The sequence below is a fragment of the Wyeomyia smithii genome, chromosome 3, assembly GCF_029784165.1.
Source record: "Wyeomyia smithii strain HCP4-BCI-WySm-NY-G18 chromosome 3, ASM2978416v1, whole genome shotgun sequence".
NCBI classification, from domain to species: domain Eukaryota; kingdom Metazoa; phylum Arthropoda; class Insecta; order Diptera; family Culicidae; genus Wyeomyia; species Wyeomyia smithii.
The window spans coordinates 210,386,528-210,414,483 of record NC_073696.1 but is presented as its reverse complement, the minus strand read 5'-3'; the positions used below and the strand labels follow the sequence as shown (position 1 = coordinate 210,414,483).

Here is a 27,956-nt window from a genome sequence, read left to right as displayed (position 1 = left end):
TAAGCAGTCTTTCGCACAGATGCTAAAGACTGCCCTACAGCAGGAAGAAAATCGTTACTCCAGTTTGGAGAACGATGATTCGAATGATGACGAGGAGGATTATCAACCACTCCCGTCAACCGGAGCTGTGCGAAAACGGCCAAGTGCATCTTCTCCTAAACTCCCCAGAAAGGAGCAGAAGAAGACGCCAACTGATACTCCACAAGGTTCCGCTCCAAAGCAAAATGCTAAAGCGACTCCTCCTGGTTTCAGAGTTAACTACGATCAGGAATTTCCTAAACTTCCAGGGAAACAATCTGCTACCACCCCTAAACTGTCAACGGAGTCTGAAATACCGTCTACTGATGGGCGTATTTCATTCAAAATGATCGTTGAATGGATATTCACCACTTTTGGTTTATCCGATGCTCTTAAAAGTATGATTTCGGCTTGGCTTCCAACAATTTGCATGTTGGGTAAGCAACTAAGCACCAAATGGCCCCTCCTCGCGTTCGTATCCTTCGATGTCTAAATCAGACAGCCGAAGTGACGAATCGACAACAAGGATCATACAATGGAACTGTAGAAGCTTGATCCCCAAATTAGATAAATTTAAACTCCTGCTTCACGATAGCAAATGCGATATTTTCGCGCTATCTGAAACATGGTTATCAACTGATACGACACTAGCCGTTCAAGACTTCAATATCATCCGTTTAGACCGAGGAAACTCTTATGGCGGAGTGCTCCTTGGTATAAAAAAATGCTACCCATTCTTCCGAATTCCTCTCCCAGCAATTGATGGCATAGAAATTGTTGCTTGCCATATAACAGTTGCTGGTGAGAGCCTTACGGTCGCATCAGTCTACATTCCACCTAGAGCTATTATAAACCGGTTGCAGCTAACACAAATAACGGAACTGCTGCCGACTCCACGCCTTATCCTGGGAGATTTCAATTCTCACGGTATAGCGTGGGGAGCACCTGGAGATGATAACCGGGCTATTCTTATTGAAAGCTTACTAGACGAGTTCGATATGACCCTATTGAACATACCTGGGTTAGCTACAAGAATAGCAAGGCCTCCAGTACGAGAGAGCACTTTAGATTTATCTATGTGTTCCTCCTCAATAGCTTTGGATTGTAAATGGGAGATTATTCAAGATCCCCTTGGTAGTGATCATTTGCCAATAAGTATTTCGATTATGAGCAGACTCCAGTCTGTTACCACAGTCGAAGTAGAGTATGATCTCACCCGGAATATTGATTGGGAAAAATTCTCGAACATGATATCCCAGGAGCTCGAAACAACCGACGAGCTTTCTCCATCAGACGAATACAACTTCCTTGCGGCATTAGTTTTAGATAGCGCGTTGCAATCTCAGACGAGGCCCGCCCCTGAGAACAAGTTGAAAATTCGTCCTAACAAACAATGGTGGGATAAAGAATGCACCGAGATGAAAAAAACTCTGAAAAGAGCATACCTAGCATTCAGGAATGATCATTCCATTCAACTTTTTGATCAGTTTGAGAGCTGGAACTAGAACAGGCTAAACTGCACAAACTGAAAAAAAGATCATACTGGCAAAGTTTCATAAGCACGTTACCCAGAGATGCTTCTATGAGCTATCTCTGGAATACGGCTCGAAAAATGCGCAATAGGTCCGACAGTAATGAGGCAAATGAATACTCTGAACGTTGGATCTATGATTTCGCAAAAAAGGTATGCCCAGACGCTGTCCCATCACAGCAAAAATTCAGCGATACAACGGCTTTTGAAGAACCAGAATTTACCATGTTGGAGTTTTCAATTGCCCTCGCGTCTTGCAAGAACAAAGCTCCAGGACCGGACAGGATCAAATTTAATTTGATGAAAAACCTGCCGGACTCGGCCAAGATACGATTTCTTAAACTGTTTAATAAGCTTATCAGGAACAATATGATCCCGAAAGCTTGGAGACAGGTTAAGATTATCGCAATCAAAAAGCCAGATAAACCTGCCGCAGATCACCGCTCGTATAGGCCGATTGCGATGCTCTCATGCATACGCAAATTGCTTGAAAAAATGATCCTTCGTAGACTTGACAACTGGGCAGAGTCAACTAACCAACTATCAGAGACCCAGTTCGGCTTTCGTAGGGGCAAGGGCCCTAACGATTGCCTGGCATTGCTAGCCACAGAAGCGGAAATGGCTCTTGGTAGCAAACAACAAATGACCTCGGTTTTCCTGGATATCACAGACGCATTTGATTCAGTTTCAATCGAAATTCTCTCCGAGAAACTGCATCAAAGAGGATTCTCCCCTATATTGACAAATTTTTTGGTCAACCTGCTGTCTGAAAAGCATTTACTTTTCAACCACGGTTCTTCAACAATAACACGAACAAGCTACATGGGTCTCCCCCAAGGCTCTTGTCTGAGTCCGCTGTTGTACAACTTCTACATCAGTGACATCGACACATGCTTGACGGACGGCTGCACGATGCGCCAGTTAGCTGACGACTGTGTAGTTTCAGCCACGGCGTCTCTAGCCGCAGACATGAAGAACAGCCTGCAAAACACGCTCGACAATCTGACCGGTTGGGCCAGTTGTCTTGGAATCGAGTTCTCGCTTGAAAAAACGGAGATGGTAGTCTTTTCAAAAAAGCGACCACCACCTCGTTTTGAGCTAGTTCTGTCCGGAAGACCCATCACTCAGTCACCTAGCTTCAAATATCTCGGAGTATGGTATGACTCTAAGTGCACATGGGAAAAACATGTCAATTACCTGAAGCAAAGATGCCAACCAAGGATCAATTTCCTTCGAATGGTAACAGGAACATCATGGGGAGCCCATCCAGAGGATTTGATACGACTCTATCAAACCACGATTCTGCCCGTAATAGAATACGGCAGCATATGCTTCAGAGGTGTCGCAGCTTCACACATGCTGAAACTCGAGAGGATACAATACCGTTGTTTGCGTATCGCTCTAGGCTGCATGCAGTCGACACATACCATGTCCCTAGAGGTCATAGCTGGAATACTACCACTCAAAGAGAGGCTGTTTGAGTTGGCTTTTCGTTTCCTCATTAGATCGGAAATAGCAAATCCAATGCTTATTGCGAACTATGAGAAATGTTTGGAAGTTGTTCAGAAACCCTGTATGTCAGTATACCAGCGGTTCATGACCATGGAGATAAACCCTTCGGTTGTTGCTCCATCCCGTGAGATTTCAACATCGCTCAACAATTCTTCTGTTGTATTTGATTTGACGATGAAACAAGAAATCCATGGAATTCCCGATCACCTCAAACCAACAGTTGTGCCATCAATATTTTCGGCAAAATTTGGCCACCTCCCAAAACAGAATTCCTTTTTCACGGACGGATCTGTGATGGATGGACAATCCGGATATGGCGTTTTCAACACAGATCATCGCATATCTCGCAAACTGGCACAGCCCTGCTCCATATACGTAGCTGAATTAGCTGCCATACACAATTCACTGCGAATTATCGAGCTCAAGACACCAGACAATTACTTCATCTTCTCGGACAGCCTCAGTTCTATCGAAGCTCTCCGATCGATTAAACCGGTCAAGCACCCGTCCTATTTCCTTCCGGAAATTAGACGGATATTAGAAGTGCTAGTTGATCGGTCTTTCATTATCTGCTTTGTGTGGGTCCCCTCTCATTGCTCAATCCCAGGCAATGAAGAAGCTGATTTATTAGCAAAAAGGGGTGCCATAGAAGGAGATATATTTGATAGACCGATCACCTATACCGAGTATTTTCATCTGCCCCGACAACTGGCTCTGGAAAACTGGCAGGAAAAGTGGGATAAAGACGACCTTGGGCGATGGATGCACTCGATCTCGCCCAAAGTGTCTACAAAAGCTTGGTTCAAAGGGTTAGATTTAACTCGTGATTTCATTCGAGTTATTTCGCGCCTAATGTCCAATCACTATGTTGCAAACGCACACCTCTATCGAATAAACTTAGTCGATAGTAATCTGTGCGAATGTGGAGGGTACGAAGATATTGACCACATAGTCTTCGTATGCCCTAAGTACCACAGAGCAAGGGCCAAGCTTATAGATTCTCTCCGGAAACAGAAAGTGACGTTTACAATGCAAGTACGGGATGTGCTTGCTAGCCGCAGCCGAAGGAGATATATTTGATAGACCGATCACCTATACCGAGTATTTTCATCTGCCCCGACAACTGGCTCTGGAAAACTGGCAGGAAAAGTGGGATAAAGACGACCTTGGGCGATGGATGCACTCGATCTCGCCCAAAGTGTCTACAAAAGCTTGGTTCAAAGGGTTAGATTTAACTCGTGATTTCATTCGAGTTATTTCGCGCCTAATGTCCAATCACTATGTTGCAAACGCACACCTCTATCGAATAAACTTAGTCGATAGTAATCTGTGCGAATGTGGAGGGTACGAAGATATTGACCACATAGTCTTCGTATGCCCTAAGTACCACAGAGCAAGGGCCAAGCTTATAGATTCTCTCCGGAAACAGAAAGTGACGTTTACAATGCAAGTACGGGATGTGCTTGCTAGCCGCAACCCCGCGCTTGTAATACCCATTTACGACTTTTTAAGAGATATCAAGTATCGAATTTGATTATCTCTATGCTTTCTCTCCTAATTTCTCTCTTTCTTTTTCTTCTTTCTTTCGTTCATTTTTTTTTATAGAAACATGAATCATCGCTTCTTTTTGAGAGACATGATCCACCGATCTTAGATATAAGTTTTGATTTCAAAGAGATAAGGAACCATCACCCTCAACGAATAGTAGTAAGGATTAGTATTTAGTTATAAAGAGAAAAACTTTGATGTTAATGTTAGTCGTAGGCTTAAATGACATGTATTTTTAAATTGTATTTTTTAAAGAGAAAAGATGAGAGGGTTTTTATGCCTGTTTGAGGAGGAGCAGTCGGGATACAGGCTCTACTCAAGCTGGCTTTTCCCTACTCCAAAAGATATTCGGCCCCGTTATGCTTCGCGGTTGGGCCTAAATAAATATTAGAGTTTAAAAAAAAAAAACGACAATGACGTCCCTATACATGGGGCAGTCTAGTTCTGGGCTCATTCTTAATCATACTACGCCGACGGTGCCGACAGTCTCTGCAGTCCGAACAACATCGGAAATTCAATCCGCAATCCCAGCAGTAGGATTAACGAGTGCGCAGGCGGCGGCTCGCTTAGTTATGTCGCGAGATTTGCCAAAGTTTTCCGGAAATCCCCGGGATTGGCCCATGTTCTACAGTAATTATAAAAACTCTACCAATGCTTGCGGTTATTCTAACGACGAAAATATGGCTATATTGCAACGTTGCCTGGAAGGTCATGCGAGAGAATCGGTGCGTAGCCGCTTGTTGATGCCGGCGTCAGTACCACATGTCATAGAGACTCTCCGTAAATTGTATGGGAGACCGGAGTTATTGATAAATTCTCTATTGAAAGACGTTCGGGATATTCCGCCTTTGAGGGGAAACGATTTAAAAGCTATCGTTAAGTACGGACTTGCCGTACAAAATTTCATTGAACATGTCATTATTGCCGAACAACCAAACCACCTATCAAACCCAATCCTGCTTCAAGAGTTGATTGAAAAATTACCGACATCTTTACAAATGCAGTGGGGGTGTTTCAAACTTTCCCGTGGCGAGGTCAACTTGGTGACCTTTAATGAATTCATGCAGGGTTTATTCAATGTTGCAACGGATCTCACGGCAAATGATGAAAAACTTTTCGTGCATTCGGGTGAATCGGTAAAGGCTGTCACGCAGGTAGATGAAAATCAGGGGAGAAAACCTGATAAAACCTGTAGCTTCTGTGGAGATAGTAAACATTTGATATTAGCTTGTTTTGGATTTAAATCGTTGGATCTAGACGGTCGGTGGAAAGCTGTTAACCAAAAAAGACTTTGTCGCTCCTGTTTAGTACCGCATTGGAAAGGTGTATGTCGGTCGAAGCGAGAGTGTGGGATAGACGGCTGTCGTGTTCGCCATCATCCCTTATTGCATTATTCTCGCAATGCTTTGGAAGTGCAAGCTGGGACTAGTATGGCTAACAATAGTACCGTTGCTCACCAGAACCACCAGCCCTAACACCCAACCATTTCTTACTGTACGGTTCCAAGGGAATAAAGCAGCCCGTCACCCTTCCGGCGGGTACAAGTTATACCCTACGAGACAGCTGGAAGCTTGCCCAGCATATGGTCGACGGATTCTGGCGTAGATAGGTGCGTGAATACTTGCCCATGCTAACGCGACGCACCAAGTGGTTTGACCGAGTAAAACCATGGGAGGTAGGCGACATAGTTATGGTAGTGGATGAAGCTGTAAGGAACCGTTGGGAAAAAGGACGCGTTTTGGAGACCGTCATGGGAAAAGATGGTCAAGTGCGACAAGCGAAGGTTCAAACTGCCAGGGGAGTGTTTTCGAGACCAGCAGTGAAACTGGTAGTACTAGATATTAAAACCAATAAGGGAACATCGGCAGGTATCGAAGCGAATGCGACAGTGTTTCACGGGCCGGGGGATGTTACTGGGCCCATAGTGCCATCATAGTGGAGTGAAACACGTCGGACCTCTGATAAGAGATTGACAGCTTAGAAACTTCCGATAGTGGAGAGATAAGAAAGAGAGAAGAAGTTCAGGGTTGGAAATGAAGAGAGATATATGAAGATGAAGATATAGTCTAGAGTTCGTAGAGTGACAACGTGCTTAACATAAAATTTATAATCTAAGGATCAATTTGCCCTCCGTATTTTTTCATTGATATTTACAAAATCTATTGAAGTGCTATTACGCAGGTGAAGTTTTGAGAGAATTAGCAGGTGCCGTTTATTTAATCAAAAAATCTACTTACCGCTAACACTAAGAAAGTTAACCTGAAAAAAAATAATACTTACCTGTACACCTATAGATTGTCGACGTTGTAACCTTCGGTAGACTGGAACCTAGAATTGTTAGAAGAACACTGAAAATGTAAGAATAAATTAAAATACTTACCCTACCCTTAGCTAAAACAAATAAATAAATTACAGCTTTGTAGCGGCTTAGTAAGCAACTGAATAACAGTGTCTATTCTGTCTGCCGTGTTACAAGTATGAAATTATTATAACTTTTGTAATATTTTCAAATGAAATTTACTCAAATATAAAAAATAACATACTTCTGAAAATTTTTCTATTTATAGAGTCAAATGTGCCCTTCAAAATGAGATCAAAAGATATTTTTTTCGTTTGCCCCAAAACGAACGACAAACAAATGAAAAGGCTTGTTTTTTGATGAAAAACGCCAATAACTTTGAGTAAAATTGAGATATTGACAATATCAGCATTGCAAATTGTTTGTCTTAAAAAACCCTAAAAGCCGTTTATATACAGTTTTGATGTGAAAATCGAAATAAAAAAAATAGAGCAAAAAAGGTGTTTTTTCAATATAAATCGGTTATTTCCAAAGATAGAGAAAAACTTTTTTTACAAAGTTGCTTAATATTATTGGGGCTAAAACATTGTAGAACAAACTTTTTTTTTATCTACAGAGATAAAATAGTTAGACTTCAGATTTTATAGAAAATTATGGTCACCCTAATTTCTGATAATTTTTAAATAAGCGCTTCATCATGTACAACAACTTTGTAGAAGAAGTTTTTTTTCTAGGATATTGCTATCGAGCTCTAGATTCAAATTTCCCCTTGAATTTAGTTTCTGGACCATTGTGCAATGAAAAAAAAAAAATCGCTGTTTCCACAACAAAATGACGTTAGTAACATAACTTTAGTTCTTAAACCTTTATTTACAAATCATGCATTTGACAATTTACTGTGATCATGTTAACGCATTATGTACAGATCAGATTGTCGAGCTTCGATCGAACGTTCATTTAACAAACGTTTTTGGAAAAAGCTCCGTACTGAATATTTAACTCGCTGGCACATACGTCAGTCAGCGAGATTACGGCAGAGTAGGTGTCGCACAAGTTAGTAGGAACCACAATTTTCTTAGAATTTTGTATGCAGTGGTTCGTCTGTTTGTCTGTGATGTTACCTTGCTTGTTCGTTTGGCTCAGATTTTGATATTTCGCTGAATTTATCAGCTGTTAAGTTCTCGGCAATAAAATCTAAGGGTGAAAAAGTTAATGTCCGCCTTTTTCCACTGTGTGTTAGTGCATCTCTAATTGGACTATCGAAAGCGGATTTTTATTAGTGCATGTAAGATCAGATAAATAATTTTTAAAGACGAACCCTGGCAGCCCTGCTTGCAGGGATACCAGATGTGCAGATTTTTATTGATTTGCAGATATTCACAGATTTTCCATAGTTTCTGCAGATTTTTGTCAGAGTCTCCTTATATTTGCGCAGTTTTTCTCAAAATGTGTGCAGATTTTTACAGACTTTTACCAGCGCGAGCGAAATTTTTTAGATTTTTTCAGATTTCAAGCAGATTGTTCCGGTTTTTCGAGCAGTTGCAGACATTTTTCAAAAACATCTGGCATCTCTGCCTGCTTGTCACTTCGATTGGATTGCCATTCTTGTCAACACGATTTGTGAGCTTATCAATCTTCAGGTCTGGTGAAAAGCATTTTTGTGCGATAATTTAACTGAAATAATAGCAAAAAATTGTGCCCGCATGGAAGATAGCAGTTCGAGTGAGCAAGTACCTAACGAAATGAAATCGAACGGTTCGGAAAATGGAGTGAAAACGCCGTTCCTTATCGGTGTCGGTGGTGGCACCGCTAGTGGCAAGGTAGGAAAGAATTTGTAAAAAAAGCAGAAATTTTCTTAAACGGTCTACTGCTGCGGCACATTTATGAATTTTTGCGGCGTAATTATAAACTGAAGAGTTTATACCTTAAATATAATGATATGTTAATGCGGTTATCGTTTTATTTTTGTTATAGTCCACGGTATGCAAGAGAATTATGGAGCAGCTGGGCCAGGAGGACATGGATCACACACAACGACAAGTAGGTGTAAAATTTAGACAAGTGAAAACAATAAATATGTAGTGTTTACGTAATAAATGGCTTTGCATTGGTCGAAATGGATTAGATATATTTTATCTTGAATTTGTGGGTGTGTATACACAGTTTTGATTTAGCTGTGTGCATTGATGCTATATGATCCTGTTTTCCAGTTATGACTAGTGAACAGTGAGATAACTGTTCAAGTTTCAAAACAAAAAAAATTTAGTTCTTGATTATTCCTCACGTTTTTTTTTTCGCTGAAGGTGGTAACTATAAGCCAGGATAGTTTCTATCGGGAGTTGACAGCAGCAGAGAAAGCTCGTGCCCTGCGGGGACAGTTTAACTTTGACCACCCGGATGCGTTCAACGAGCAACTGATGTTAAAAACGCTGCAAGATGTGCTGCAAGGTAAAAAGGTGGAAATTAACGAGTACGACTATCGGACAAATTCCGTTTGTCCGGACCGAAAGCTTGTCATCTATCCGGCCGACGTGGTACTGTTCGAGGGTATTTTGGTATTCTACTATCCGGAAATTCGAGATTTGTTCCACATGAAGTTATTTGTGGACACGGACTCTGATACGAGGTTGGCTAGAAGAGGTAAATATTTCTTTTCTGTATTTCAACTGCGATTTTTTTTTTTGGTATTGAATCGTGTTTATCAGTATTAAACAACTCTGATAGTTATAACAATCTATGAGGCGAATGTCGTTAAAGTTGGCGGTATAAAATTAGTTTGTTCTTGGTCTAGAATAAGGTAGCTTTATTTGGTTCGAAGAATATTGATGCTTTTCCAAAAATCTTAAAGTTAAAGTCTGATAACCTATTCGGCATCCAGAAACTGCGTTACCAATTTTTGTATAACGTGTTTTCCGATATTGATATCTGAGATGGAAGAAAGTTATATAACTAAAATCAACTTAATATAGTAGATTTAACCCTGATTGTTATCCATTCTAAAATGCCAGATGGCTCGAATTCGCTGATAGACCAATTACCGGTCAAGGATGGTTTCCAACTTCATATAAAAGTTTCGAGTAACAGTATTTAGCTTTCCGGACTCTCAAATCAGTTATTTTTTGTATTTTAACCGGAAGAGAAAATATTACACAGATGGATCTAATAGCTACAAAAAAATGCTACCTCTTTTACAGTATTTGCGTTTATCCTTTGGATAAAATTATCCTAATTGAGTGCTTCTGATATCATTATAATTGGATTTCTCACATGTTTAAAGTTATCATAATAGGTTGTCTCACGTGACAGCCTTTCTATATAATTGCCAGTCAATCTTTCAAAAGCGGGTCGGTTGACAAAAAATCCATATTAGTATTGAAATCTAATCGACCAAGATTCAGTTACATGAAATCAACCTTCTAATTATATATATGGTATATTCTACTTGTAGTGCCTAGGGATATCAAAGAAAGAGGCCGAGATTTAGATCAAGTTTTGAATGCCTACATGACTTTCGTGAAGCCCGCCTTCGAAGAATTTTGTTCGCCGGTAAGTTTAATTATTTTCTGTTCGAAACCATACAAGCAATAAGTTTTACTAAAAACTTTTCAATCCTTTTTAGACTAAGAAGTTTGCCGACGTGATTATTCCACGTGGTGCAGATAATACAGGTATGTATTATGTTCAGCTGCCTTCTTCCTGCACTATTTCATTCGTTGCATTGTTTTTGCTACATTTGTCGTGTTCTGTAAGTGGAAATTTAGTCGAGAGAAATGAGTTTACTTAATAAAATGGATTCGATACGCGTTCAACTCTTTTCTGATGTTAAAGTTTCATTTAAATTTGATATATGATAAGTTCTTAATATTTTTGAGTTTATTGTGCAAGTTTATACGTTTTTTATTGAGTATTTTTCCAGTTCATCACTAAGGAATCTATTTATTGCTTCTCACAACCTGATTCACTATCAATTTTTTACAAACTCTCTATGTTTCTCTTCCTCTGCTACTTCCTACTACGGTTTTGCTTTATTATGATATCATTTTTACAGTTGCGATTGACCTAATAGTGCACCACATTAGCGAGATAATGCATATTAATGCTGGAAATGGAACCACTGCGAATGGAACACAAAAGTCTCACATTGCACACACGTTCGCGAATGGTGCGACACACGCTTAGGGATGTGCTTTGCTTGATAATTTTGTTCACGCACTTATTTTACATCGTACATAGTGTCTGGCAGCCTCATAGAGGTGCTAAATATTAAGCACACAAAATAGTATCCAATACTAAGCTAAACCGATGTTCGGCAGCAGTGATTGGCCGCATGCGCAAGAATTAGTTCCATAGGTTTTTCTACAAAATATTCGGTGCCAACTGTCCACGCACTACTCATAGACTCTCCGACAAGTATTATTAAGATCCTTGTAGTTTATCACTGTCACTTTGATCACTCCACAGTTCGGATGCATTTTTAGACTACATTCCCTACCTCGAAAGTATTTTCTCCCCCGTAGAATCACAGTAAATGAGAGATCTTTCCCTTTAAAAATGAAACAAAAATGTCAATGATCAGTTCTAATTAAGCATATTGTTTTAAGCCAACAGTAAATCGAATTATACCAACTGAAAATCTCGAGCTTAAGTATACACACTAAAAACCCTTCCTGGGAAATCAATAAATGGACGAATTCAAAACACGCATGGTTTTTTTTTATTAAGCCGATACTGCACCCCATATATTGGCATCAAAAACATGTTCCGAATGCTCTAATTGGAAGGTAAATTCGTTCGAAAGAGAATCATGTGTGTTATCGACTTCAAATACTCGTCCTGTTTTTTTCTCTTTTGCGTTGTTTCTTATCTCCCCTATCAGATGTTGGTACATGGAATATTGCGACCGAGTTTTATTTCCATTGTGGCATCATCAATTTTCCGGATATTGCTATGTTGATACAGCTCTTGCTGACAATGGCTTACCTAATCATTTGTCGGCACGTATAATAATTTTGTCTAAAAATAAATACTAAATAGCTTTTTGTGTCTAGCCATGTAGTGACTAATTCTTATAGTGTACTTTAACGTTCTCTAGCGTACTTTAGCACTCGCTACTAAGCTTTATGCGATAGTTAACCCACCAGGTGTACGTTTTATTGAACAGTACTTTAGAGTTTTTCAAGAATAACTGCGATGGGGGAAACATGTTCCGTTTTCTGTACACGATAGCTGGGAATATTGGGTACAAACTATGCATATGCTGGGCACCCCTCTCGCGCAATTGTTTTCAAAACGTAATTTAAAAAAAATAGAGCGGAAAAAATAATAGAAACTATGGATAATACAGTGCTTTTTCGATTCTATCATCATTCGTTTTTATCACTACTCGCCAAATTCACGCTCGGTTTTCTCACGCTTTCTATTTCGATTATGCTTCTTCAAAAGAATTCTAATCCAAGAATAATGGAGTTACAGTTGTATTGGTCAATGCACTTTGCATTGAAAGCATTATTCTCACATGTGCCTTGTATCCTTATTGCATGTGTCTAGTTTTATGAACTCAATTTATTTACTCATTTTTCTGGATAGGGCAACCAAGTGTAGGTAATATCTGATACAATTTATTTGTGTCATTATTTTAAAAAAATGAATCGTAAAAGGTGCATTTTGCTGACTTTGGAGTAAATGTTACGTATTATTCGACCGGGTAAAAAACCTTCTTTTCAAAGTTCAAAATGCCGAGCAGTTCGATGTTCATAGAACGTCGATTTAAAAATAATAAAATTTAGTGGTTCAAAAGTTTCACATAAACAGGAATATTCCGCTAAACTATGAAAGTGCTATATTCACACAAAATATTAGTAATTTTAATTTAATCCAAAAAAAACATAATTTTTATCATTTCGCCAGATTCACGGTGATAATTTTTTACCGTAATAAAATGGACCGTGGTCATTGGCCAACCCCCCCCCCCCCCCCCAAAGCTGTCCACGTGGTATGTGGATGGCCCCTTACGACAAGCAGAACTGATCTTAACCTAGCTTTTAGTGATTAGTGATGCTAAGCTTTTCGGTTAGCACTGTAAAAGTTGTCTGTTCATTCTCTCTATAGGGAACAGTTTCTCAACAAGCAATTTTGTTGGATAACGACTTGTTAAGCTATGGTTCAGCGGAAATCCACTTAACAATAGCTTATTGAACTGTAAATCAACAAAATTGTTTGTTGGGTTGTGTTGATAGCAGCAAACCAGCAATTTCGTACATACTCTTTTGAGTATTGACAATAGGTAAACTTAACACCTTAATGTTTACTTTTTGTTGATAACATTTAATGATTATTTAAAAAGTTACATGTATGACGTCGTACATAAATTACGTACCCAAGCAGCAAAATTTGATTCGATTATGAACTTTGTGCATCACAGCAACAAATACTTATGCGAAACTAAGTTGCAGCTACATCTCAGTTTCTTATACAATGACAAAAAAGTGCAGGAGGCAGAGCCAATTGCAACATTTTTGTTGTTTCTTCACAAGTTTCAAGAATGAAACAGCAATGTATATGAACTTATGCGTGGAATTTTATAAGAACATGGTAAATGCTACATGATCAAATCTCAGCAACGAGAATGTATCGTAGCAGCAACTAGGGTGAAATAGCAACTACATGGCGTTGTAATGAGATTGTAAAATGGCAAATGGTCAGATTGGAAAAAGATTGTCTTTATAGCGATTTATCTTTGATTTCCAGAAATTTGATGAGGGTTCAACTCCAGTTATCAATTTCTATCCAATTTTCTCGTTTTTATTATTTACGTCATTTGCTGTAGAAGCACTTGCTAGTTTATGGCTCAGTTTTTAACTTTGCTTCCCTTATCATGCTCATCATTGTCATCATGCTCATGCTCATTCTCAGTTTTTAATTTTGCTTCTTTAATTCATCAGCACCTTAGCGTGTTAATTAAATTCAAAGCAATTTATTTCATTTCGTTCCAAAGGCCCACACTGTTTGAACGACTTCCAATCCAAGTATCCAAAAGTTACAACGCAGTAAATAACCTCATCTCAAAGACAAATATCAGGCAAACTATCGAACAAAAGTTGCTGTTACATAACTTGAGAACATGACAGCAACTTTTAGAAGTTTTGTTGTGTGTTTGTTTTATGTGTCTCGCAAGCATCACGTTGGCAACTTAGAAGTCGTGTCCAACTCCACCTATAACCAAAACAATTTTTTTTTTCATTATCTACATAAGTGTGGCTAATGAAGTACACATGATTATATTTTTAGAATTTTTCTTCGTAAAATAGCAACGGTTTGAAAAAAAAAAGTTCTGTTTCGACAAAAAAAATCGACTTAGATTGTTTATAACTTTAGTTGTTGTTAATCAATCGCTAAAATCGTATGTACTTCATTAGATAATCTAATGAAGATACACAGTTAAACAGTTGAAATTTCAAGTCAATCGGGTTGGCCGTCCGGAACCGGGCTTTCTTTCGATGCTCCGATCGTTGTCCAATAGTGTCAAGATGTTGTAGATACCGGAACGGGCATACTCGGCGTCCATAAAGTTCCGCACGATGTCCGTTTTTGACGCGGCGCGGTACCGTTCTTTGAACGCGCACACTTCTGAACGGAGTAGCTTCACTTTTTTCGCCTTCACAGTTAGAGTTTGACTGATAGAGCTGTCATTTTTTTTGCTGACTCATGGGTTACTATGATTGATGATGCATGAGTAGTTTCGTCAGTGCGATTAAAGGTGAACCAATAAAATTTCAGTTGCCAAAACTGGAACCGTGCCAAAAAAGGAAATTTTATTTATTATTATGATTCAACAGGTTTTTAACAAAATCCGTCGTATATAATGTACAGTAATAACAAATTTCAAACGTATCGTTATTTTTATTTATCTTTCTTATTTTTAATGACTATAATGCAAGTCAAGCTATTTTTATTTCTATTTTAAGCAGTAATTATGGAGCTGACGATTGAAAATTGTACTAACTGGGGAAATAGTTATTTCAGAAATTTACGAAAAATATAGTCCAGCAGGTGGGACTCGAACCCACAACTTCTAATCTCCGGTCAGATGCGTTTCCGATTACACCACCGCAAGACGTATAAGTCGGCCTTGCTAAATAGCTATTTTGTATCGCTTGCACACATTATCGTACGTCATCATTTACTCAGTAGAGAGTATTGTTTGGTGGCTGGCTTTTGTTTCGTAACTCTCACGTCACAGTGGGGTTTACTGCATCAGTAAGAGATCGAAAAGCGCCAGTCAGTTATTTTTATTCTCTCGCAGCGCTTTTACAACAGCGAGTGAGACGTCAAACTCTCTGTTCCATTTGAAACAAGTGAGTGTAAACGACGCTTGGTTTTAGATTGCCAGACCTGTTATATACCACAATGCGTTGTTTACGGTTGGAGTCAAATACACGTTAAATTTTGGTTACCCATTTAACCCATTTGATAAGTAACAGTCAGGGCTCTACACTTTCGAAACAAAACGATTAAACTAAATATCTCGCGCTGTCATTTCGATTCGAACAGTTTCATTTTTACTTGATTCCTTTCGGTTACTGTCATCGAATCACTTCTTTCTCTCTTTTCCGTGTGTTGTTCATCGGATCATTTCAAATGAAACTGATGACTATTTCAATTGACGGAGAGGGAGACTCTTTCCTTTCCTTCAGCGTCTCAATTGAAATTAGCATCGCGTCGTTTGATGATAGTTTTCTAATACCACAAGCCGTGGTTAGAACGGCAATAACATCCAATAAATACGTGGCGATCAATTTTTTCTTTCTCTTTGCTATATATGCGTGAAGTACTGTATGGACCAAGTATAGATGACAGTTCTAAAAGGTATGCTATTCACGTCGATGCATTAGTATAAGTGAGCGTTATGAACTTTTGTGAGAAATACATAAAAATACTGGAGTTTAGGTAAAATATGCTGTTTCTCATCTCTTGTACTCTAATAGCGCTTCTAAATAGAGTCGCTTATGTGTCATACAGTAATAAAAGGCATGAGCTATGACAATGACTAAAATTATGCTCTAACTATTAGAACTATTACGGCATATCAATAGTGTTGGTAGTTGAGCTTGTTAGAAATTATTAGGCGTAAGAGGTTTTCAGTTTCAGTTGACATTTTCCACCTAGAACGGGTGTCGAAATCAGCTCATTTTGTTGTTTGATTATTGGTTTCTATGTACTTCAAAATGTTACCAAAAACGGAACCTTTTGTTGCCAAAATCGGAGCGTGCTAAAAAACGGAAACCTACTGTATAAGCGTTTTGTGAGTCCATTTAATGTACACGGATCAACTTCTAACTTCCATGGCTTATTTTTGGAAAAAAAGAAAACTTTTTCCGCCCGGCGCTCATTAAAGTCGCATAATGTTGCAAAAATGGCCACTCTAATATGCAAACACCAGCTTGGAAATCCTTCAGAAAAATTTATTTAAGTCGCAAGTAACTGATACTACACTGAATAGTTTCTGAGAATTTGTAGATTTTAACTAACGTTTTAGCACAGAATAACAGACATAACACTTCAACGAATTTTCAATAAAATCATCGTTAGGATAATACCAGTACTTTATGTTAGTAACACTAGCACCTTCTACTGCCGTGCCGTGTTCGCTCTGCGTCTTTCTGTCCGACATTAGCGCTAGCGTACGTGCATGTGTCAAGTTGGGAACCACAAAATATGTATGAGATTGCATGACAGCGCCCCAAACGGCGATGACTTTAATTCGATTGGAAATTTGAAATAATCGCTTTTTGTGGCGATGGAGCTAGGCTCCAGTGTTATGTCTGTTAGTCTGTGGTTTTAGTATTGGTTATTTGCAATTGGAACTAACCGCGAAGCTTGGTTCTGTGGACGGCTCCTTTTTTTTTTGTTCATCTATAATTTATTTGACACGGCACAATGTGGACGGCTCCTTATCAATCCTAAAATTGAATTTAAAAATTAAATACTGAACTGTATCTACAATTTTGAACAAAAGCGCAAAGAATTAAATAATATATTTAGAATGGTTCTCTAATGGTTTAATGATTGATAGAGGATGTCATTCCCCAAAGCCAGTATAGCTAACATTGATCATCAAACCTGAAAAATCGTTCGTTGGTTCTCATTCCAGTCGCCATCGATCTGATCGTCCAGCACATTCGCGAGTTTTTGAACAACCGCACCCGGCAGGACCACAGCCCCCATCTGGCGACGAGTGGCACCAGTGCGTTGAATCTTCCCAGGGGTCGAGGTAAGATAACAACCGTCGACAATGATCCACACTATCGGCCACACTAAACAATAGCGCTAAAAATCAGTACCGCCCCGCGGCGTGTGGGCTTTCATGATCGTGTGTGTGTTTTCTTTTGTAATGTGTTGTTATCTCATCGCATCGTATCGCTGCACTTCATGCATATAATTATTATCATACGGTTGATATATGATAGAACTGACATATTCGGACTGTTTGAAAAAAACACAAAAAACGTAAATATTACTCTGTACCATTAGAAACCTCAAACTCTAGGTTCAGATAGAGTCATACACAACACACCGTACAGACTAGTTCGAATATCGAATGTATAGTTTACTTCTTTTGTTCACCGTTAAGTTACACCATCAGGATGAATACGTTAGGTTGCTACATTTATAGAAACATGTGTCAAGGATCCTTCACCATTAATAAGCGGTGCGCACAAGTCACATATTTTACTTTTAAGCTTCATGTGGATCGTCTCGAGCTGAGTCTACCTTTTTTAAAATTCGTTCATCATTTGGTAGTTTTATATATTATAAAAATAATTGTAAACTCATCATTTATAAACTAGTTTAGATGTGCTATTCGTAGACTTGTGTTGCGTGCACTGTAGACTTGAATACTGTAGTCTCGGGGTGGTCCATATACTAACAGGGTAGGATTATTTCGGTCAATAATTCGTGGCATTTATACTGGGGGAAAGTGTGGAAAAGAATGCTAATTCTACTTTTTCAGTAGCCTTTGATCTCTCCGCATTAATTCTAAAAAAATAATTTCTCTATTGAAACATTTTTATTACTTAAAAAAGTTTTGTTATCGGTACTATTCTGTTGCTTTTTTGGTCTTTAGCGACCAAATTTCTTGTTTGAGCTGAGACACTTAACCCACGTAACAGTGATCTGCAGCTCCAGGTCAGCTCCGGATCAGACACTGTCATATGCCGCTCCTAAAAAAATTGAAATATAAAATTGACGCTCGAGGCGAGTATCGCCTGTTATAATTTACTGGCGACCCCTTATTACATTCCTCTGTTCAGTAATCATAAGAGTGACCTGTTTATTAACATTAAATCATTGGGGTATTGTAAAATTCATCGTGAGGATTAACTGCGTCTACTTATTGAATTCTTTCAAAAAATAACGAAACACTTCGTCTACTTATTCATTTTTTTTGTGAGAAGATATGATGATGTAGTCTAGTAAAGTGCCATATACCTTGACAAACAGGAACAATGCATTTAAAAATAATTAAGCTTTTAAAATGTTTGATAAAAATGTTTTAGAAATATTATCAGTTACTAAGTTCAATTATTTAAATAATCTTATGAATGCCCTCGTAACCAATAGGCATTCAATAATGCTCAAATATGCCTGTCATATGTCACAGTAAAATTGACAGGCAACATAACATTTGCTATCAAGATTTTAGCGGTCATGTATAGAACGGAACTCATTTTTGCTTTTTGCTTCCTGTACGTAAACTGACCAATGACCAGTTAAATATGATTTTAATTTTCCACACATTCACCTCAGTTTTGTTAAAACGTAGTTTAAAAAATCGAAAAATAAGAATGAGATTTTAACCGTTAATGTATACGTACTACAAGATATGTTATGTTTATTTATTGTTCTACGTTTATATATTTTATTATAACACCCATTTTATCATGGCACTAAATTTTTATTAATAATTGTTGCACTACTTTATATTTTTTTTGCATTCATGATGATTTCTATATGCATAGTACTCGTATGTTCACCAGTATCATGTTGGTAACATTAACCAACACACAACATCATATCCAATGTTATTCCAATAGAAAATTGACTAATTTATTTGTTTCTCCTTTCCGTACAAAAAAAAAACAAGCTACCTTCAAACACTAAAAAAACAGTAGAAACAACACCACAAGAAGCTGATTTTTTCTGCTGAGTTGGTTTGATATTTGCTAGCGTTACACCTTCACCAAGGTTTTGCAATATCGCCTAACGATGTAGTGTGACTAATCCCTTAGTTCGGCTATCAATAGCGTGTTAGTTCGGAATACAACTCACATAACAGCCAGAGCGCAATTAGTGAAACATATTCATCCAAAAGCAAACTCTAAATTTCATCAAATCGACTGATTGTTCCAATTGTCAACGAGCGCGAAACTGCAATGTCCTTTTATTGATGCATTTATTTCCTCTTGATCTGAATCCCAACCATTCTAGTCCGTTACTTCGTTTTCCATTAGGAAGTCAGTGTCCAAAGCCGAAAGTAGTGCAAGGCCTTAAAAAAATGTAAAAACACATTCATTTAACTACTAACCAAGCAGCAACATTAGAATACAAAACAAAAATACCAAAAATTAGTGCTAGCTTCTAAAAAAACTGGTAAATTTGACTACCAAATTAATAAAAACTTTTGAAATACGACCTGCTGGAAATTCTACGATATTTATTGTTTTCCTATTTATACCACAATGGATACTCTATCGTTTTTTCCCGCACGTATTCGATGTACTCGAAAAAATTATTTAAAAAAACGTAAAACTTCCTCCCTACAAAAGAAGAGAACACCCCCAGTCCTGCCGAACCGGGCGCAACAGCCTTTCGGCGTTTTTCATCGACCGTCATCAACAGGAAGCTGTTCTCCTTTGTACTCAACTACTGAGTTAGAAACAATAGAAAAACCAACTGCATCCGCAGTAATGGACAGCAAACATTGTAGCAGTTGTTAAAGTAACAGAAAAACAAACACAAAAATTAACGACAAACAATAGTGGTAGAGCAATAACCTAGCGTTTAGGGCGGAAAAGTGTTTGCCCCCGTAGATAGTCGGCATTCTGACATTAGACAAAAACCCCATCCCAGCTCTGCAATTTGGTGGCCTTTTGGAACTAGAGTAGTAGAAAATGAAAAACAAAACAGGTAAAATGTCTATTTTACGTCTATTTATTGTGAAGAAATTGTACACATCCGTTTATCGAAGCACTGCGCTATGCGATGCAATTAAAATTACTATTGATTTATGTACACTAAATAACCACCCAAATAGCAACTACTTTAGTGAGCTGAAGAATTTATTTTGCGGAAGTGACATTTTGAAGTGAGTTTTTATGTATCTACATTAAGTTTTTAAATGCAAAATTGTATCTAATAACGCTATCTTATTATTTCATTTAGTACTTTTTACTATCCGAAGTCCGAAAGAGGTTCGTTGGTGTTGTACAACCACTAACGTTACGTTGGTGGGGAAAGACTTTGGATGCTTTTAACTTTTTCACTAGTGAAAAAATCCAACACATTGACATGTTTAAATAAATGAAATATATAACTATTTTGTGATATACTAATGATCATTATTTATTTGTTATCTAGAGAAAATTAAAATAGAATTTCTAGAGTGAATGTAAGCAGTTATCATAACTTAGAGCGCCTTTAGTGGTCGAAATTGAATTGTTTTGACAGCGATTTGTTTGGAAACTGTACACCTTTCAGCATCGAAAAGGATAAAATTCTGCACACTACCGTTTTATTCATCCATAATAATCGCCAAAACTCATAGCTTCGCCAAATCAACTGAGTATTGCGTTCCCGAGAACGGATGACCGTAATTCGGAAGGATCAAAGTAAGTGTCGTAGTTTAACATACGATCAGCAGCTGATCTGAAAGGTGCTGAGGGCAATTAAAGTAAATCCAGGACTCTCGGATCGAGATATCGTCAACAAATATGGCGCTAAAAATAGTACTGTCCGGAGGATCCTGCTACGGAGGTTACCATTCTTTGCGTACCTGTAAGTAACCCAACAGAACACTTAAGCAAAACCTAGTGTCCAAAACATGTGTTCGAAAGTTGTACGAGAAGGTTCTGATGAAGTACAAAGGATCCTTGCTTGTAGACGACAAAACATACGTGAAGATGGATTTTGGACAGCTTCCCGAAACAAAATTTTTGTCACTACAGCACGGAGTGATGTCCTCGCCAAGTTTAGGTTTTTACTGAATTTGGTTTTTACTGAATAATTTGCACTGAAACTAATAAACTGGCAAGGAATCTGCCGCTGTCGACGGAAAATCAAAGTTTTCATTATGACCAAGACGATGGACTCAACGAAATACCAGCAAGAGTGCCTAAAAAGATAAGTCTATCGTTTATTAAGGCACACGGAGGATCTTTTGGGTTTTGGCCAGATTTGGCAAGCTGCCACTACAGCTGGGAGTTAGTTCAGTGGTACCGTGACAACAAGATGGATTTCATCACAAAGGATATTAACACAAACAATCGCCCCTAATTCCGATGATCGAAGAACCCTGGACAATAATCAGAAGAAACATGAAGAAGACTGGAAAGGTTGTGATGCCAAACATGTGTGCGCAGAGAATGATACAAAAAAAGTTCACGATTTTATTCAACGACTGACGGAAGAATTCTAAAATATTTTTAAAGTACAACAAGTCAACCTAACCCTGAGATAGAGCTTACTCATTTGTTCCGGATTCTAAATGAGACAAGGTTTAACTCTTAACGAAAGAACACTTTCTTTTTCCATAATAGCGGTCGCATTTTCTTGATTCAATTATTCACTTCTTATTTCCTTCTGGAGGTCAATTATTACTCTCGCATCCCAAAAAACTGATGCCATGACCAGCGGATGAAACGGATAAAACGCAGTTTTTAAATCAATAGTGAATAAATGCTTCACTAATAGAAAGATTACTGCCCTGGTATAAGCGTCGAGGTGGTGGTCAAAGATGATTTTTCGTTTCCTGAAGAACCTCACATCGATGACATAGATAAATAAATAAAAATAAAATAAAATAAATAAATAAATAAATATTTGGCAGCAGTCAGTGGTTGTCGGATCAGAGTCTTACTATGCGTTCCTGTTTGGCCAACAAAAAACGGCGTTTCATATTCAACCACTCGATCCGAAACCCGGGATACATGCGCCCAGTTATTTAGTTCACTGTGGTACATTCTAAACATGGTGTGTAGAGGCTTACTTACTTACTTCAATGGCCATACGTCCTAAGACATGGTCTGCATAACATAATTTCGCCAACTAGATCGGTCCATGGCTGCCCGCTTCCAATCCCGCGGGCACCCCGTACATGCTAGATCGTGCTCTACCTGGTCTAACCACCTTGCTCTTTGCGCTGCTTTTCATCTTGTATGAACCGGATTCGAAGTGAGATCCAATTTCGCAGGGTAGTTGTCCGTCGTTCTCACAACGTGCCCTGCCCAACGTATCCGTCCAAATTTGGCCACTTTCTGAATGGGTTTACCGCAGAGAGCGCAAACTCCGTCTCCACACTTTGTTCTTCTGCAAACCGCCAAAGAGGTTCACGTCTCACGTCCGTAGAGAACATCCGGTCTAATAAGCGTTTTGTACAAGGTGCACTTTGCGCAGGGACTTAGACATTTCGACCGTATTTTTTTATGGAGCCCATAGTAGGAACGACTCCCGCTGAAAACTCACTTCACTTCAATCTCACGGCTGTTATCGTTGTTGTCAGTCACCATTGAGCGAAGATACACGAACTCGTCAACTACCTAAAACTCTTTACCGTCGATTATCACAACAACACTACCTAGGCGTGCCCTGTCGCGCCCAGCACCACCAGCAAGCATGTCGTTTAGACGTATTTATCTTCAATCCAATCGTCTCTGCTTCACACGTCGTCGAACTCGTGCTCCGCGTGTCTATTCCCGCTCATCTCAAAACACCTTCTAGCGCAATATTGAACAGCAGGCAGGAAAGACCATCACCTTGTCGAAGTGCCCTGCAGGATCCATAGCCTTTATTAGTCTGGTAAGCTTTCCGGGGAAGTCGTTCTTGTCGAGTATGCTTCATAGCCCTTCACGATTGATCGTGTCATATGCGGCTTTGAAGTCGATGAAGAGGTGATGCGTAGGGACTCTGTACTTACTTTACTTTGTTGGCTAACGGACCGTTCACCAGTCTAGGGCCGAACGAATTAGAGATGTCCAGCTTCTTCTGTCTTGGGCAGCCGTTCTCCAGTCTCCTCGTACACCAGCAGATCGTGCATCTACTTCCACCGCGTGCGAGGCCTACAACGGAGTCGACGGCCTCTTCTTGGTTCTCTGCTGAAGATAGTTTTGGCGGCTCTCTCGTCATGCATTCTGCCTACATGTGCAGCCCACTGAAGCCTGCCCCACTGTATTACCTTCTCTATACCAGCAAGTTTGTATACCTGGTACAACTCGTGGTTCATGCGTCTGCGCCATACTCCATCTTCTAGTTTACCGCCAAGTATCGATCGCAGAACTTTACGCTCAAAAACTCCGAGCACTCGTCGATCAGCTTCCTTCAGCGTCTATGCTTCATGTCCGTAAAGAGCCACCGGGAGTATCAGCGTCCTATACAGCGCTAGTTTTGTGCGAGTTTGCAAACTACGGGACCTTAGCAGGCCCTGTTTGCTGCTGCAACTCGTCGTTTCACCACTTCGTCAACCACTTCAAATCGTTCCCCATCTATCTCCACCTCAGCACCAACACCACGGGGACATGAGTTAATGACAAGTCCGGATCTCGCTGCTTCCCTCTTAAAAGGTACAAAGGCCTCCTCCACGACCTTACGGTTGATACCGATGATATCGATGTCGTCCGCAAAACCAAGAAGCATGTGAGATTTCGTGATGATCGTACCGTTTCTTTCCACGTTTGCTCTTCGTACTGCACCTTCAAGAGCGATGTTTAACAGTAAGTTGGAGAGTGTATTCCCCTGCTTAAGTCCATCCAACGTGACGAACGCGGCTGATGTCTCACCAGCTATCCGCACGCACGATTTCGATCCCTCCAGCGTCATACGACTCAGCTTAATTAGTTTCGTAGGGAAACCGTATTCCAGCATGATCTGCCACAGCTCGTTTCTTTTCACTGAGTCGTATGCCGCCCTGAAATCCACAAACAGATGGTGAGTCGGTAAGTTGTACTACCGGAACTTATCGAGGATCTGTCGCAGGGTGACGATTTGATCCGTCGTGGTACGCCCCTGTCGAAAACCAGCCTGGTATTCGCCAACAAAGGATTCCGTTAACGGTCTCAATCTGAAGAACAGGAGACGGGAGAGCACTTTATATGCGGAGTTGAGCAACGTTATGCCTCGATAGTTTATTTATTTATTTATTTATTTCACAATCTATATTCATCTGACAATGATGAGTCTTAATGAATTATTAAATTAAAAATATAGTCAGGTTGTTCGTAAAACATCAATAACTCGATGACGAAAAGCGTTGATCGGCACATTGAAGTCAAATAACTCATAAAACTCATTAAAGCGGCGGGATATGGCGCGAATCGGATCGTGGGAACCATAAAGTCGACTGCGAGGTTCCAAATAAAAAAAGTTTCTGTTACGCAGTGGTCTTTCAGGAGCGTATAGATTGAGCTGGGTCAAAATACTTGGGCAGTCGATGTGGCCAGTCAATAGTTTAGCAGCAAAGACGGCCTGTGCGATTTGTCGTCGATGTTCTAATGGTTGAATACCAAGAAGTCGGCAGCGGTTTTCGTATGGTGGTAGGTTCTGTGGAACCCGCCAGGGGAGAAAGCGGAGAGCATAGCGGATGAATTTTTTCTGCACCATTTCCATTCTGTGTGACCAATTTGCATGGAAAGGACTCCATACCACAGAACTGGTCTCTAGGATTGATCTCACAAGGGAACAGTACAATGATTTGAAGCATAACGGATCACGAATCATCAGCAATCTTGAATATAAACCCAAGTTGTCGGTTTGCCTTAGCGATAATGCTGTCATAATGGGTTTTAAATGTCAGTTCGCGGTCCAAAATTACTCCGAGGTCTTTAACACACTCCACACGGAGAAGATGTTGATTTTCAATAGAATATGTAAATTCGATTTGCGTACGCTTCCTATTAAAAGAGATCGTGTTGCATTTATCTATGCTCAGCGTTAAGCAGTTCGTTCCACACCAACTCGCAAACGTGTCCAGGTAGTTCTGTAGCTCCATACAATCACGCAAACACTTATTTTTTTTAAACAGTTTCGTGTCGTCAGCATAAAACAGCCGGCAGCCTGGTGGCAGCAGAAGAGCAGCGTCGTTGATGAAGATAGAGAAGAATAGCGGACCCAGGTTACTACCTTGAGGAACTCCTGACATATTGGAAAAGCTGTCTGAAACAACAGATCCTACTTTCACACAAACTCTACGCTCAGTCAAATACAACTCAAACCAGCGTACGGAATCCGATGTTATACCGAGCCTAAGCATTTTACCAAGCAGTATCCCGTGGTCCACTTCATCGAACGCAGCCTTCAAGTCCAGATAAATTGCATCAGTTTGAAAACCACAATCCATGGTTTGTACACAGCGAGACACGAACTGCATTAAGTTTGTGGTTACTGACCGTTTAGCAAAAAATCCGTGCTGCTCGGTGTCAATATAATGTTTACAGCTAGCGAATAAAGCGTCGTTAATAATTATCTCGAACAACTTAGAGCAAGCGCACAAGGATGTGATGCCACGATAATTAGAGATGTTGCGTTTATCACCTTTCTTGTGAATTGGAAACAAATACGAGAATTTCCAACGGTCAGGAAATTTACATTGCTGCACAGATAAATTAAATAGCTTAGCGATTGGCGAACAGAGAACTTCTGCACATCGCTTGAGAACCGCTGAAGGAATACCATCAGGTCCAGCGGTATACGAAGCTTTCAGCTTACTCAGGGCAATGACAACATCCTCTGTATTAATAAGCGGCAGTCGAAATGAAAACACGTCTCGGGGAGCTGCATTGCTGGCTATACTGACTTGTTCGGGAGAGGCAACAAAACCGTTGAAAACTTGCTGGAACTGCTGGGCAAATAGATCGCATTTTTCACGTTCGTTGTTAGCAACGGAATCGCCCAGAAACATGGAAGAGGGTAATCCGGCTTCCTTCCGTTTATTATTCACGAACGACCAGAACTGTTTTGGGTGTGTGCGAAGATTATTTTGAATGCGTTTCACGTACCGGTTGTACAAATATCGGTTGTAGTTGCGATACTGGCGGCTAGCGATGTTCAATCGATTTTTGTTGTATGACGAGCGATGTGAACAATATTTCCGAAGCGCAGCAGACCGCAAGCGCTTGAGCGAACGGAGGTGAAGATTCGACCACACTGGTTTTCGAGGTGGATCACAAGCTGGCACTGTCTGGTTGATTACGCCCTCAATTGCACTGTTGAGAGAGTCAACCGCTTCGTCGATACAGGAAGACCGATCCAATAAAGCATCCCAGTTTACTTCCGATAGTGCTGCGCAAAGTGCAGAATAGTCAGCACGACGAAAATTCAAAGACCTGCTTTCTGAAGCTTGATCGAAAACCATTGGCTGAGAAAGGCTCACTGATATAACGACCGCAGTATGCACAGCTTCAAGATTAACCAGTGGCTCGTGGGGAACAGACACAGAACAATTTTGCATTGCTTGGTCGTTTGCAAATATGAGATCTAGCATGCGTTCGTCATCAATCAAAGCAGTGTTGATTTGGGTCAGTCCGTGTAGACAAAAACCATCAAGAAGAGAGCAGCAGCCAGTCGGCATGTGGGAACGCAGTGTGTTCACTAACGGTAGTCCATTAGGCGGAATAAACCATCGCAAACCAGACTGATTATAGTCGCCGAAAACTAATGCTTGAGCATGAGGCTTCAAACGTGACAGAACCATTTCTATCGAATCGATATGTTGCTGAATTAGCTGTGAATCCGATTTTCGGTCAGGGGGCAAATACACAACACCCACGCTGACGTCACTGCAAGATGTTTCCACAATTACCCACACTTGCTCAAGAGTATCATGAATAGGTGCAGCATCAATACGGCAGTTCCGTCTCACCGAAACAGCTATCAACACACCTCCGCCGCGCGTCTTTTTGCTATTCAAATCAGAACGGTCGGTCCGGAACACAGTATAGCGATTACACAGTATAGCGGTTGCCACAATCCAATCGATGACCCTTCTTATAGTAAGGGCATATGAGGCCTTTCAACCAGTCGTTCGGCCGCTCGCTTCCTGCTTTTAAAAGTTCGGCAGGGATACCGTCCTTCCCAGCGGCCTTGCCGTTTTTCAGCTCACTAATCGCCTTTTTCACCTATTCCTTTGTTGTGGCTCCACAGCTTGTTCGTCACTCATAATCGTCATCCTGTTCATGCTCTGCTCATCCAGCTTCTCACCTTCTCATAGCGCCTGAAAATGCTCCTTCCACCTGGCTGCAAACGTCGGTTTATCAGTAAGCAGGTTGACGTCCTTGTCGTTACAGATGACCGGCACAGGAAAATTCCTGCTTCTGACTCTGTTGACAGTTCTATAGAATCTCCGCACGTTGTGTTGAGCATAGCTGTCCTCTGCGCTGACGAGCACCTGCTCCTCGTACTCGCGCTTCTTCGAATGATGGGTTCTATTTTCGGCAGCTCTTGCCCCCCCTGTACCTCTCTCTGCTCTGATGCGTAGCCGCAGTGAGCATGCGGCTCCTGGCATGGTTCTTCTAATCTGTCGCTCTCTGGCAATCGGCATCGAACCAGCCATTAGGCTGTCTTCCACGCGTCGTACCTTCCACCTTTCTCGCGGTCGTTTCGATGGCGCCGTGGATACTGCTCCACAGCCCATTTATGTCTTCCACTCCTTCCTGTTGCTGTTCTGCGATTCGTTGATCCAGCTCTCTGGCATTGGCAAACGGCTGGACACGTGTAACTTGAAACCCTAATGTGGCCATTCACCTCTGTCCAGCAACTCCTATCCCAACCTCCACGTGGTGC

The 27,956-nt window shown here is 40.2% G+C and overlaps 1 protein-coding gene across 5 annotated transcripts; it reads left to right on the top strand.

Annotated features, from left to right (window-relative positions):
- Nucleotides 1-8,490: 8,490 nt before the first annotated feature.
- LOC129729503 (uridine-cytidine kinase-like) lies at nt 8,491-20,341 on the top strand. Of its 5 annotated transcripts, none has more exons than XM_055688115.1 (7): nt 8,491-8,728; nt 8,883-8,948; nt 9,212-9,548; nt 10,357-10,454; nt 10,528-10,576; nt 17,059-17,178; nt 19,736-20,341. In XM_055688115.1, exons 1-7 carry the CDS (start codon nt 8,612-8,614, stop codon nt 19,837-19,839), a joined length of 891 nt encoding a protein of 296 aa, XP_055544090.1. In that variant the 5' UTR covers nt 8,491-8,611; the 3' UTR covers nt 19,840-20,341. The 5 variants fall into 5 exon arrangements, with proteins under 5 accessions (XP_055544090.1, XP_055544091.1, XP_055544092.1 ...); XM_055688116.1 differs by having other exon boundaries at nt 19,398-20,341; XM_055688117.1 differs by having other exon boundaries at nt 19,054-20,341.
- The last annotated feature ends 7,615 nt before the right edge of the window (nt 20,342-27,956 follow it).